This window comes from Chaetodon auriga, chromosome 18 (genome assembly GCF_051107435.1).
Source record: "Chaetodon auriga isolate fChaAug3 chromosome 18, fChaAug3.hap1, whole genome shotgun sequence".
NCBI classification, from domain to species: Eukaryota; Metazoa; Chordata; class Actinopteri; order Chaetodontiformes; family Chaetodontidae; genus Chaetodon; species Chaetodon auriga.
Genome location: NC_135091.1, coordinates 7,049,178 through 7,061,519, shown reverse-complemented (window position 1 = coordinate 7,061,519; position 12,342 = coordinate 7,049,178). Strand labels below are relative to the sequence as shown.

The 12,342-nt window shown below is 42.7% G+C and overlaps 1 protein-coding gene across 1 annotated transcript; it reads right to left on the bottom strand.

Annotated features, from left to right (window-relative positions):
- Positions 1 to 78: 78 nt before the first annotated feature.
- tmem151ba (transmembrane protein 151Ba) lies at positions 79 to 10,356 on the bottom strand. Its single transcript, XM_076756143.1, has 2 exons — positions 9,770 to 10,356; positions 79 to 6,837 (listed from the first exon to the last, which is right to left on the bottom strand). The coding sequence occupies exons 1-2, from the start codon at positions 9,851 to 9,853 to the stop codon at positions 5,395 to 5,397; spliced, it is 1,527 nt and encodes a 508-aa protein (XP_076612258.1). The 5' UTR covers positions 9,854 to 10,356; the 3' UTR covers positions 79 to 5,394.
- Positions 10,357 to 12,342: the final 1,986 nt, after the last annotated feature.

The following is a 12,342-nucleotide window of genomic DNA, read 5'->3' as shown; positions in this document are numbered from 1 at the left end:
ATCCTATGTCCAGTTACAACACACAAAGCATAGCAGACGTTTCAACAATTGGCAGAAAGTAATTGTTGACGCATATTTCGGTGAACATTTCAGTTTATTGAGGAGTCTTTTTCCATTTTGATACACAGATTTGGTTTTCAGTCCTTATGTAACATCAAGGCAACGTTGTGGTGTTGGAGTACATACAGACTTGTGTTGTTGTTTTTTTTACCTATATCTACTGGCTAATAGTATAGTAGTAACATCTTTGCTTGGCAGCAACAAAACATCTTAAGTGTAATTAATGTTTTTTTAAGTCTTTAATGTTGCAAAATCACTAGTTGTTTTCTAGAATCATATAAAAAGAGGCAAAGCTATTCTGTAAGTTGATGGTGGACGAGTACATAAAGCAATTTACATATGACAGAATACTGATTTTCTTTAGATCAGTAATCACTATCAATAATCACTCAGCGAGTTTCCTTAAAAAGAAGTGTTTGTGTTTACGTGTGTGTGTACACCTGATCCTAAATCAGTCAAATCATCCTGACGTTTTGAGTTAAATAAAGGTGCATCAAGTGTGATTTAAAAAAAATGTAAAAATAGGTTTAAAGGGAAACAAACAAACAAACAAAAATCATTCAAATGTTAAATAAAAAGCAGCACAAAGATGCTGTTGGCTGCTTTACCTGAAAACTTTCACGAAGGATTGTATAAACCGTTTGTGGCATCACAAACTCACACCTGCACATCAGAAATGTCCCTGCTTCATTTACCTCTACCTCATTTACACATTCAGCTAAGCACAAAGATCCACATCTAACCTCTCATCTCTACTTTATTTACAGTACAAATCCTCTCTGCCCTACAGTCTTGAAAACGCACAAGATTATTTAAATATAAAAAGACGAACCCCAGAGCATTTTTGAGTGAACGAGTACATATCATAACAACTCATCTACTTAAAGGTGGGCTGAGCCATCTCTGCCTCTTCACAGTGCCATTACATGTCAGCGTGCCCGATGTACTGTCCCTTTCTTGTGCAGGAGCTCGAACGCCGCCTGTTGCTGATTGGCTGGAACAGTGATCATATTTAGCGAATATCAAGTCTTTCTCCAGAATGACTCATCCCACCTTTAATACACATGATAAAGGGTTCAGTGCTTTGCATGACAAAAGCCTTTATGCTAACAGTCATCCATGGAGGAAAAATGTCTAGTTATGAACCTTCCAGGAAGATTTATCAGACCCCCAAATGGCGATTTTTGTCACTGCTGTTTCGTAAACATTGCACAGGTAAACACGTTTTTCTAATCTTAGACACGAGTATGTATGGATATCACAGTGAGGCCATCTGAGAGGCTCGTTGGCTAATGATGAAGGAGATCATGTGATGACTTCAGTGTAAAACAGTGACTAAAATCCAAGATTATGCACTAGATAGTGTAGCACATTTTATCCCATGTGCTATTTGCATGCTCTTCCTTGTGGCTTCTGTACACTTTGTCCTACAGTACATGGACAGTACATGATTCCCTGCATTTGCACCAGTGCATGCTGGGATATGATCCAGCCCTTCATGACACAGAATGAAAAATAACTGAATTAATGAATGAATTTCAGTTCCTGCATCTCATCTGGTTTCCTGCTACTTGGAAAAAGAAAATGCTGTTCATGTTGCTCAGAAAGGTTGCTTCAAACGCCACCAATGAACTTTTAAAGGGATAGTTTGACATTTTAGGAAATATGCTTATTTGTCTCCTCGCTGAAAGTTAGATGAGAAGATCAAAACTATGTGCATATCTATCCAGTAAATATAAGGGTAGCAACCTGCTAGCTTAGCTGAGCTCAGTCTGGAAGCTACAAGCTAATGTTCTATTCCAGCACATACACCTGTAAAATCACAACTTCTTGTTTTTATGCTTCCATTTTTGAACAGAATAAACAAACAAAATGAAATTTGTCAAGTAGCTTAGAGGTGCTGATAGTTGGATTTTGTTTCCAGTCTTTGTGCTAAGCTAAACGAACTGGCTGCTGGTAGTAGTCTCATATTTAACCTACTGTACAGACAGCAGAGAAAAAAAGGTGAATAAGTGTATTTCCCAAAATATCTACGTATAAACATTTACTCAGTAGAGGTGTGTCATGAAGACCAGGACCTGGAGTGGCTTTCCCTAGCTGTTCATAAGTTCAAACTTGGCCATCTGTAGATTTACACATCGCTAAATTAAAGAGGGTTGCCCCTATCAAACTCATAAGAAGAGATTAATTGTATTATATATTTAAATACTTTAACTAACCAGATGTAACTAACTGAACCAACATACCTACAAGTACAAGCAATTCAGTTTAAAACTGTGCTCGGCCTCCTAAAACTGGAACATTTGGAAGTTATGCTACTGACATAAACCACTTGACACATTACAAAGGTCTTTAAGACATTTCTTAAGGTCTAACAGTGCAACCCCATTTAGTCATCACTGGTTTGAAACTAGCTATTGGCTACCAAGACGAAAGAAATGGAAATCTGAATAGCTGGTGCAATCAAAATTCTGCAGAGGAACATATATCTATCTGTACCTTTCCCTTTGTTTTCTGGAAGGGGAACATTTCAGTTTGGTTCCGCTCTTTGCAAACCCCTCATTCACGGACGATCCAGTTATTACACGGCTGATCCCTGCTGAAGCCTTTGAAAAGCAAAACAGAACGTCTGCATAACTGCCTCCTAAACCTAAAGGTTAGAGAAAGGAGGGATAAGCAGGTTTTTGGATGTCGTTGCAAAGCAGAAACTTTGCCCTGAATACTGTCCTGAGATCTCGGGCCTTGCATAGATGGCCTGTTGAAAAGAGTTTCAAACGGTGTTTCCTCTCCAAACTCTTCTTAGTTGAATGAAGTGTGAGGTCGGGTAGAGTCTGTGTTTTTATCATGCCTTACCCACTTTGACTATTTTCAGAGTATTCTCTAGTATTGCTATAAAGATAATCTGCAACTCCACCACATGGAATGTAATGAGTATGGCTAATTGGTCACAATTTACAGTACAGGCTCGTTAATGTGATGTGAAGACAGGAAGTAAAGCAAAACGTCTGACCAGAGGCAGGATTCTGGTATTTGCTGTTAGACATTTTAATGGTTTTAATGGTCGTAATGGTGGAAAATGATCCATGTCGGTGTGTCTTTCACTGCAGGGCTCAGGAGACGTTTGGTACAGAAATAACTGTCGTCTTGAAGGAGATCTGTGCTTATTTTAATCCCTTAAGATTAAAACCATTCGCAAAGAAATGACGAACACTTTGAGTGATGAGTTGTGCTGTGGGATTTTACACTTAACATGAGCTAATCTGTTACTTTTTGGAAGCTCGTTTTTTCTCTGGCGTGCCTGATTTTCATCACTGCCTCCATTAAACATGTATTCTTGTGCATGGCTCGTCTGTAACATAAAATTCACCGTGACTAAGACACTGCGAGCACTCATTTGAGGGGAAGTATTTTCTTTTTTAGTTCTTTAAAGTAATCCTGTCATATTATTAAATCTGACACTATCAGGAGAGAATCCAGGCCTCTGCCTATTTCCAGCGTCTTTGATGGCCAGCTCTCTGGCTGTCTCTCTGATACGCATCAGCAGCAGCAGCAGCAGCAGCAGCAGCAGTCGGCTGCACAGAGCTGTGCTATATTACGAGGAAAATCATCTCAAAAACATTTAGGGCCTCATTCTTAAAACCTTGTGTATTTTAAACAATAAGGTCGGGTTTCTCCAGTGCATTGTTCTGTATAGCGTGTCCTACTGTGAGTGTAAATTTGACTTGTTTTAATGGGTTGAGCCTTCAGTTATAATAGCTTATGTTCATCACTAACAGTTTATCGCTAGGCACTTAAATAAAGAGGTAGGCTGAATACTAAATATTGCCAAATAAGAAATTAGGTGGATCTTTGCGGTTTTAAAGTAGCTGAACTGACACTGATCTTCGAATATTAATGGCCAGGTTTATTAGTACATAGTTGGCCATTATACAAAGTGTACAGTTGAATGTAATTAAGAAACCGCTTGAAGAAGCTTTGTTGACTCAGTTTGAAGCTCTTGTGTCCTTTAGCCCACCTGTGCTAAATTATTCATCGACTGTGTTGCCATATTTAGCAAGCCAGGAAGTATAATGTCATTGCACCCAAGCGTTTTTTTTTAACTAACTTGATATATCAGCATCTGCATCAGACATCTATTTTTATACAGTGGGAATGTTTTCCTGTTTAAATGGATTTCCATGAGCACTGACATCGCCCAGTAGCAGAAAGTTTCACATGCAGATGTTAAGCTTTTAGATTTGGGTCAAAGATAACTTTATAAGAGCCATAAGATGTTTATTTTATTTCAGCAAAACTACTTAGTCTTGCTAGTTATGCTTTGACCAGGAGGCTGATATCTGTGCATTTTCCTTCACGATTCACATGACTCACATGATGAGTGAGTGAGCGTATCGTTTCTTCATTTCTCAGTCAGGCTTCCATCAGTTTTCCTTTCATTTTTTCTTTTTTGGCAATTTCTGAGGCTATGGCTGAGTCAAATCTATATTGGGCATCAAATACGGGAAAGTGTTACTCATGTTTAAATTGTCTGTGACTAAGATCTATAAATATGGCATTTACAGTAGGACATGACTCCTCTCGGTATTCTTGGTTATTTGACTCTTGTCCTTATGGACGCTGCAGGACAGTATGTGACACTGGCAGTTTGGTCCTTTCAAGGGCCAGTGGGTAAGATTTAGGGGGTTCTACTGGCAGAATATGGTAGAAATCGAACATCATATTCATAAGTATGTTTTCATTAGTGTAAAATCTGAAAATAAGAATTGTTGTGTTTCTGTTACCTTAGGATGGGCTCTTTATATCTACAGAGGGAGCGGGTCCTCTTCCATAGAGTCTGCCATGTTGCATCGGCATGTTTCTACGGTAGCCCAAAGCAGACAAACCAAACACTGGCTCTACAGAGCACCTTTCACGTTTTTCACGGCCACCGTAGATTCTCTACCCACTTGGAAGGGGAGGGTGAAACAAGGGGTATTCAGTTGGTTGCAACCTGCAACCTCATCACTAGATGCCACTAAATCCTACACACAAGTCCTTTGAAGTGGTTTCGTCTTTTAAACAACAGTCTCATCAATGGCATCAAGTCTGTTTTTTTCCCTGACTTACTGACTGTACTGTAAGGATGTTCCAGGTATACTTTGTTTCCTCTTTGTTTGAGGCTGCAGTATCTTCAGAAACTGGAACAAATCCTTGTTTGCGGTCAATTGTAGGTGGTTGAGTTACATCTGTTGTAAAAGGGAGAAGTCAATGTTAGCCCAACCCTGGTGTAAAGAGGTTTCTCTCTCTGTTCCTCCTCATTATATTCCTTGCTCAGATAAGTCTGGCAGCTGTGGGTCATAGAGAAGTCTCCACACAGGAGCCGTTTCTGTGCAGAGAGCGGTGGTCGTGGTTGAGGCAGCCTTCGTTACGATGCACAATGAGCACTGGGAAGTACAGAGCGTCCTGGTAGGCTGGAGGGTTCTCCTCACTGGTCTGCTGGCCTGACAGACAGCGCGTGCTCTCAGTGGGGCAGGACTGCTCATTCAGGCTCCCGCTGCTCCTCCACAGGCAGCTCCGCCTGGAGCCGTACAGCCGGCCCAGCGAGAAGCGGCTGGCGCTGAAGGGGATGCGGGGACTCCCCGTGTTGCAGATGCTGAGGGCGCTGCGAGAGAAGATGGAGGAGCTGCTGATGGCACGGTGACAGCGCTCACAGTTCTGCCTGTAGCTACCGTAGCCTCCACATATGGAGTAGCTGTTACAGCTCCCTGAGAGCTGGGCCAGGTCCATGAGAACAGCCTCTGAGTAGCTGGGCACCAGCTGCTGGTTGGAGCGGATGTGCCACTCCAGCTCCGTGCTGTCGATTGTGTTGACTCGTGGGATGTGCCTGCAGTACGGCCGCTCCTCAGATGGCGTTACTGGCACATAGTCAAAGCCAAACAGCTTCTCTACATGGTAGTGTACACAAGCAGTGCGGTACTCTGTCAGCACACGCAGAGGCCAGGAGAGGGTGAAAGCAGCAGCCGCCCAGAAAGTGGAGTTGGATGCGTACCAAGGAAGGTGATCAGGGTCAGAAAAGGCAATCATATACTCCTTAAAGTCTACATTCTTCAGGTGCATCCCCTCACGGGCCTCCATGTAGTCATCCAGGCCCTCATTCTCTGTGAAGAACCTGGCCCGCTGGGTCAGGTAGGTGTTCTCTGACTCCACATTGGCAAAGCTAAAGCACTTAGTGAACCTCAGCCTGGTGATGGCAAAGTCCTCCAGGCCCAGCAGGTGCTTCGAGATGTCCTTAACCCCACAGTTTCCGTAGTCAAACTCTGCCTCAGCCACGTGGGTGTTGACTCGCTCGTGGTAGACCTGCGTGGTGGTGTAGGCATCTCCGTTACGGTACCGCGTCACCTGTCGCGTCCTCCTGACATAATGGTAGCTAATGGCCTTCCACCAGATGCAAGGCGTAGCCTGCTGCATTCGCTGGATGCGCTCCGCCACGCTGTCCACATCCACCTTGTACTGCAGCTCGTTCCTGGTGTAGCAGTGCCAACACTCCACCAGGTAGACCACGTAGAGCATGACCAGGAAGGCCAGAGGGATGTATATGTAGCCATTGGAGCAGGGACTGTCATGGTACATCATAGACTTTCCCTTATAAGCGCTGTCGAAGGAGAGGCGTGTGACTTTGGTCACTTGGCACCAGGCCATCACCCCGACGCAGCTGTACATCAGCAGGGACAGCAGCAGGCATTTCCAGTGGGTTTCTTGACACAAGGATTTAGTCAGAGACTGTTTCTGGGGCCGCTGCTACAAAGAATGTGAGAAAACACCAATAAATTAACAGAACAATAGTGTCAATGTGTTTTTATTCAACATAGTAATTGAAAATAATAAAAATTTAGCAACAAAAAAACAATTAGGAACATAAAGGGTTGTATTACCTCTAATTACCCACTTCAGTATAAAATTGTAACTTAATTTATGAGTATAAGTATGACCTAAATATGCCTTAGGTATAAAATTAGAAACAGTTCAAAAGTAGCGGCTCATGCATATAAATTATTTAAGGAAATATTCTGCGTTGTAAGTGCTTTTGCATAGTTTATGCATGAGCTGTGAGCCAATTTCTCATATCTTGGTCAGCACTTGTTATAATCAAAAGACTCACCCACTCATCAAATGAAATTCAATAAAAATGTCTGATTTATGCAAAAGTACAAAGTCAGGTATACACCTTGGTGCATGTGTTCATGTGAAGATGATATTTGAGAACAGAAAAGGAGTGGAAAACAAAAACAGAACAGGGGTATAGATTCCACATTTAATGTGAAGCCAGGCAGAAAAAAAGCAGTTGTTTGACTCTGGCAGCATTGAGCTGGTGCCATCCTTTACCACCGCAGGGAACAGCAACCCCCAGCGCCTGCATCAAGAGCTAGTCACGCCTTTTGGGAGTGCTGCCACACAAACCTGGCTGCGATTCAAAAGCCCCAGGACGGATGAATTATAATAAAATTCATTCAAAAAATTAGCATAGCAGACAATGCACCAGGGCAGAGTCTGCAGTGTATAGGCATAAAACACTTAAGGTTGAACGGCAGCAGCGCTGATTTAGCTGAAAAACAAAGATTATCCTCTGCATCTCTTACATAGGTCTGCCCCTGCATACGAGTGACCACAACAGCCAAACAACCAGCATCACTGCATCGATGTATTGAATTCAATATGTCAGCTCTGTGCTCTTTGAGTGACAGATGAGCGTAAATAATAAATGTTCTTTCTCCATAATTATCTCCCTCACCTCGGTCACGTGGTCCCCAAGCCCCTTACCAACCCGAGCTTACACCCCGTGGGGTCAAAGGGATTAAAATCCCCCATTGAGATGAACCTACTGCAGAAGGAGCATTTACTCACTGTAGCATCCGGCACACGCTCGACATCTATAATCAATACAACATGACATACTTTGCGGCTCATGTTACACTTTACAGTTTCTATTTAAGCAGCAGCGATAATGGTGAACAGTCACGTAGAAGGAAACATGACTCTGCAGACGAGTGCGCATTTTTCTGGAAAACAAACTGTACCTGTGTTTGATTCAGAAGGATTTGACCACAAACAAATGACACTTCAATTAAAAACTCCCTGGGAGAGGCGATAACAGAGCTGTTCATGACACATATGGACAGCAGAAAAGGAAGGAAGTGACTCACCACATGAACACAGTGGTGTTGACATTTTTGATACATTAGACAAATGAATTCCCCTGGCCTGGTTCAACAGCAAGAATGACCTCTTAGAAAGCACACGGAGGGAGATATCTCACATATTTGTCACACAGGGACACAATGAGAGAGGAAAAACCACCAGCGGTTTTGATTTCCAACATGGATTTGATGAAGCAGACGAAATTACATGTAAAATATTCAAGAAGTTGCTCAGGAAATTGGGCACGTGGGTCCAAAACATGTTTTGTGACAGCGTGTTCTGCTGGATTTAAAAGCTGCTTCTAAAGTGTGCTAATACAGATTTTTATTTTACACGATTTTGGTGTAAAAAGCCTCCAAGGTTCAGTCGGCTGGAGGCTCTGTTATGGTTGCAATTGTGGGTACTGTCACACACAAGCACACGAATGACCTGTATTCAGGCTACAAAATGTAAAATGAAACATATACTGAATAGGAAACAGCATTCTCAGATATTTTGGTGTATTCAGTTCATCATCCTGCATCTTTCTATCCCAATTTTACCTTTGTGGGTTACCTATGTGTCCATAGACTTTCATAAATTGATTGTGGCTTTGACTAAAAACACTTTTCATTATATGATTTTTTTTTCTTTATTGTTTTTATTTGGATTTATTTCTATAACCACTGAGCCTTGGGGTGGAAAAATGTGTTGTATCTACAGGTAGGATAAAATCCATTAAACACCCTGTTATGAAATGTTTCCTCAGAGCCCTCCAGACTGCACCATGGTGCCTTTAACGAAGTGCCTCTCACACTCATGGACACTTTCTCTTGACATAATAAGACCAGCTAGGTTATATAAAATCCCTCTTGTGTAATGGATATGTAACTTGTCCAACATGTGTGTTTGTAGGGGAAGTGAGCACAGTGACAGAAGGGAAGAGGGGAAAGTGGTACTGATAAAAACGTGCAACATTTGAATTGAATCCCTGTTTCCCCACGCAGGGGCATTTTTTTTTTTTTACCATGTATTAGTGGTGCCAGATCTGGAGATGCTGTTAAAGCATTTCATGTCTGTCCTGGCAGACAGTTTAACTCACTGTCTCTGTCTTTAAAGCAACAAACCCTCATGGATTCTGCTTCGGTGAGGACTTTTGCTTTGTTCTGTGAGCATTTCACCTCTCTAACAGTGAATTTGGTTTCATTTTCCCGAGGACACTTTCCAGGACCCACAGGAGGTCCCCGAACCTCATCTTGAAAACCACTTGTCAGGAGGGGAGACAAACAGGAGTACAGCCGCGCACGTTCACACTCTCGGGCGCGCGCTTGGACGCACGGGTGCATGTATTGCTGCACGTTAGAAAACAATTGTCCACTTTAAATCTCAAGCTTCCGCCAACAGGCCCCAGTTAAACCCTAATCTCCAAAATCTGATTATTATAGTGAGATTACAGGGACTGCACAGGGAGATTAATGAAATATGTCACACTAATTAAAGGCGGAATCTGCCCTCATATGCATTTGGGTAAGAAAATCAGACAATGTGTCCTCACCTCCTCTCTGGGGCTCTCCGACTCCTCTTCGGGGACGGTGGTGGCGCTGCTTTCACTGGCCGTTGCAGCCGATGCTGGGGACATGATGACAACGGTGTAAAAACCGGGGCATGGATCTCCTGATGGGATGGGGGTTTACCAAATCAGAGTGAAACATAAAGCCACCGAGAGCCCCTCATCATCATCCATGATAAACCCGTCCGGCCGGAGCCCAGATGGAACCGCGTAAAAGACCCATCATCCCAGCGTCTTCCAGGTGGGCAGACGTCGCCGGGTATCGCCTACGGGAATCCGGTCATTGTGCCTCGGAAGGCGCGCAAAATAGGCTGAAAGACTCCTCCCGCGATGCACTGACTGGAGATGCTGCTGCAAGGGATGCAATGTTAGGAGATGGCAAAGGCGACAGTCAGCTCCTCTCCCTGCAGGCTGTGCCCATGGCAGCCGGGGAAGCTGAGGAGCAGGACAAAGACGACAGGCAGCGGCACGTGTGAGCAGCCACCCCGACACCACAATGTAAATAACACACACACTCCCACACGCACGCACGCACGCACGCACACTCCTGTTCAAGTGGATCCCAGCAGCACACAGAGGCGGTGCTGCAGAGGAACCCACCCCCTGCATCAAAGAAGATGCATGTCTGTATTGACCAATTACGAGAATAACATCCGCTTTAAACAATATGAGGGTAAAACAGTGGAACAAATCATAACAAGAGCTGTTTCCTGCAGGGATACAGTGTAATCACCTCGTGCTTGGTGCTAATGAAAACAGAATATTCAGCCTCCACACTGTGAAGTCACGACTGAGCACCACAGACAGGGACAAACAACATAACGAATAAAGGAGAATAAGCCTGCAAGGATTCTGTGGTGTCCATGTAGATAAATTATTAACACGTAATTATAAGCCCATTTAAAGTGAAATGCAAAGAACTTTCAAATTTCAGTGTACGTAGTGTTTATTGCCACATCAGTCTTTGTATATGTTGTTTATTTTATATTCTTGCAGGACTTAATTTATTGTTCTGTCTATGCAAGCATTTCCTATCCACGTCCAATGTTTAAACCGGAGTACCATTCCCTGTGTGTGCGCGCATGCTTGGCCCATAAAGCCCACTGTGATTCTGAATCTGATCCAAGCCACTGTTTAGTTGACGTGGGTGCAAACAGGGCATCGTCGGAGCCAAACTGTGTGAGTGTGAGTGGCTCCTGAAGCGGTTTATGTTTCTCTTTTGGTGATATCTTTTGTGTTGTATGTGACTGGAGTTCAGCTGTCGGGCACATGACCCCATATTTATGATCCCCTGTCAGTGAAACAGAAAATCTCCCCCAAAATGTTTACAATAAAATTAATGCATTTTGTTCATTCACAAGCTGCTTTTTTAGTGCATTATGTTGTTTTCTGCTGATTAATCTTGCTGTAGTCAATACTAACAGAGCTTAAACATTTTTTTAATTCTAATTATGCCGTTATCCTCTTTAAAATTGCAACACGTCAACAGACTACAAATCATGCTGTAATGAGAAAACAAAAGATGAAGCAGTCATGCTTTTTTAAAATGTGAAATACAAGAACACGTAATAAGAAGACCGATAATGTATAAAAGAATAATCTACATTCCTCTCATTGCTGTTTCTCGTTCAAGCAGCACTATTTGCACAGGAAGCCTTTACCTTAAACGAGCCCTTGTTTATCGTAGCCCACAGTATATGGACGTTGGACTGGACCGCTGCTGGCAGAAAATGGAAAAAGCAAACATAGCAGTAGATGACATGAAAACAGATGGCGGCTCTTGGCAGCAGCAAAGCTCTCTCTTTGACAGTCACTATTGTTTTTTAGACTAAATTTATGATGAATCTGGCCCTCTCACAGCAGAGAGCAGCGGCTGCGTAAGTGAGCCCTCTGACGGCCAAACCACAAGAAGCATTTTCATGATGGTGAAAGAAACAAGAAATGATAGCTGGGTTATTCCTGAACTTTTGGGGAGGTCAAAAAACTACATGCATTCTGTATTCCTCAACGCAGGCCTGGGGAAAAAATGCCAGATGAATGCAAATATTTGTTCCATGTTGTCTGAGATTAATGAAGTTATTGTTTGAAAGCATCAGTGGAAACATAGTGGAGGCCCCTCACAAGTATGCAAACCCACTTTGCATACTGTGGAGTTAATGTGAGACTGTGTGTCGAAGTGCACTGACATTTCAGTGGCTTCTAGACTCGAGCAAACACAGGACACATTATAGCTCTAATGATTCTTCAGTGTCACTGACAGATTAGATTAAATTAAAGATTTATGTAAACCAAATTCAAGGTTTGCTGCTTCTCAGAAGAGAGACTAAAATGCCTTGAATGATAAAGTAGTGCAGTTAGGACCGAGGTCAGGACTTCCGGTTATACTTAAGAAAATAAGACTTGTGTGCTGTTGAGAAATACAGTTTTTTGAACTTGATACTTGGACTCAAATCAGACTTGAGTCACAGACATGAGGACTGCTGTGACACTTGAAACTCGACAGTAACATCAAGTTTTAAGTTTTGACCTGATAAAATCCCTAAATGATAACAAAAACA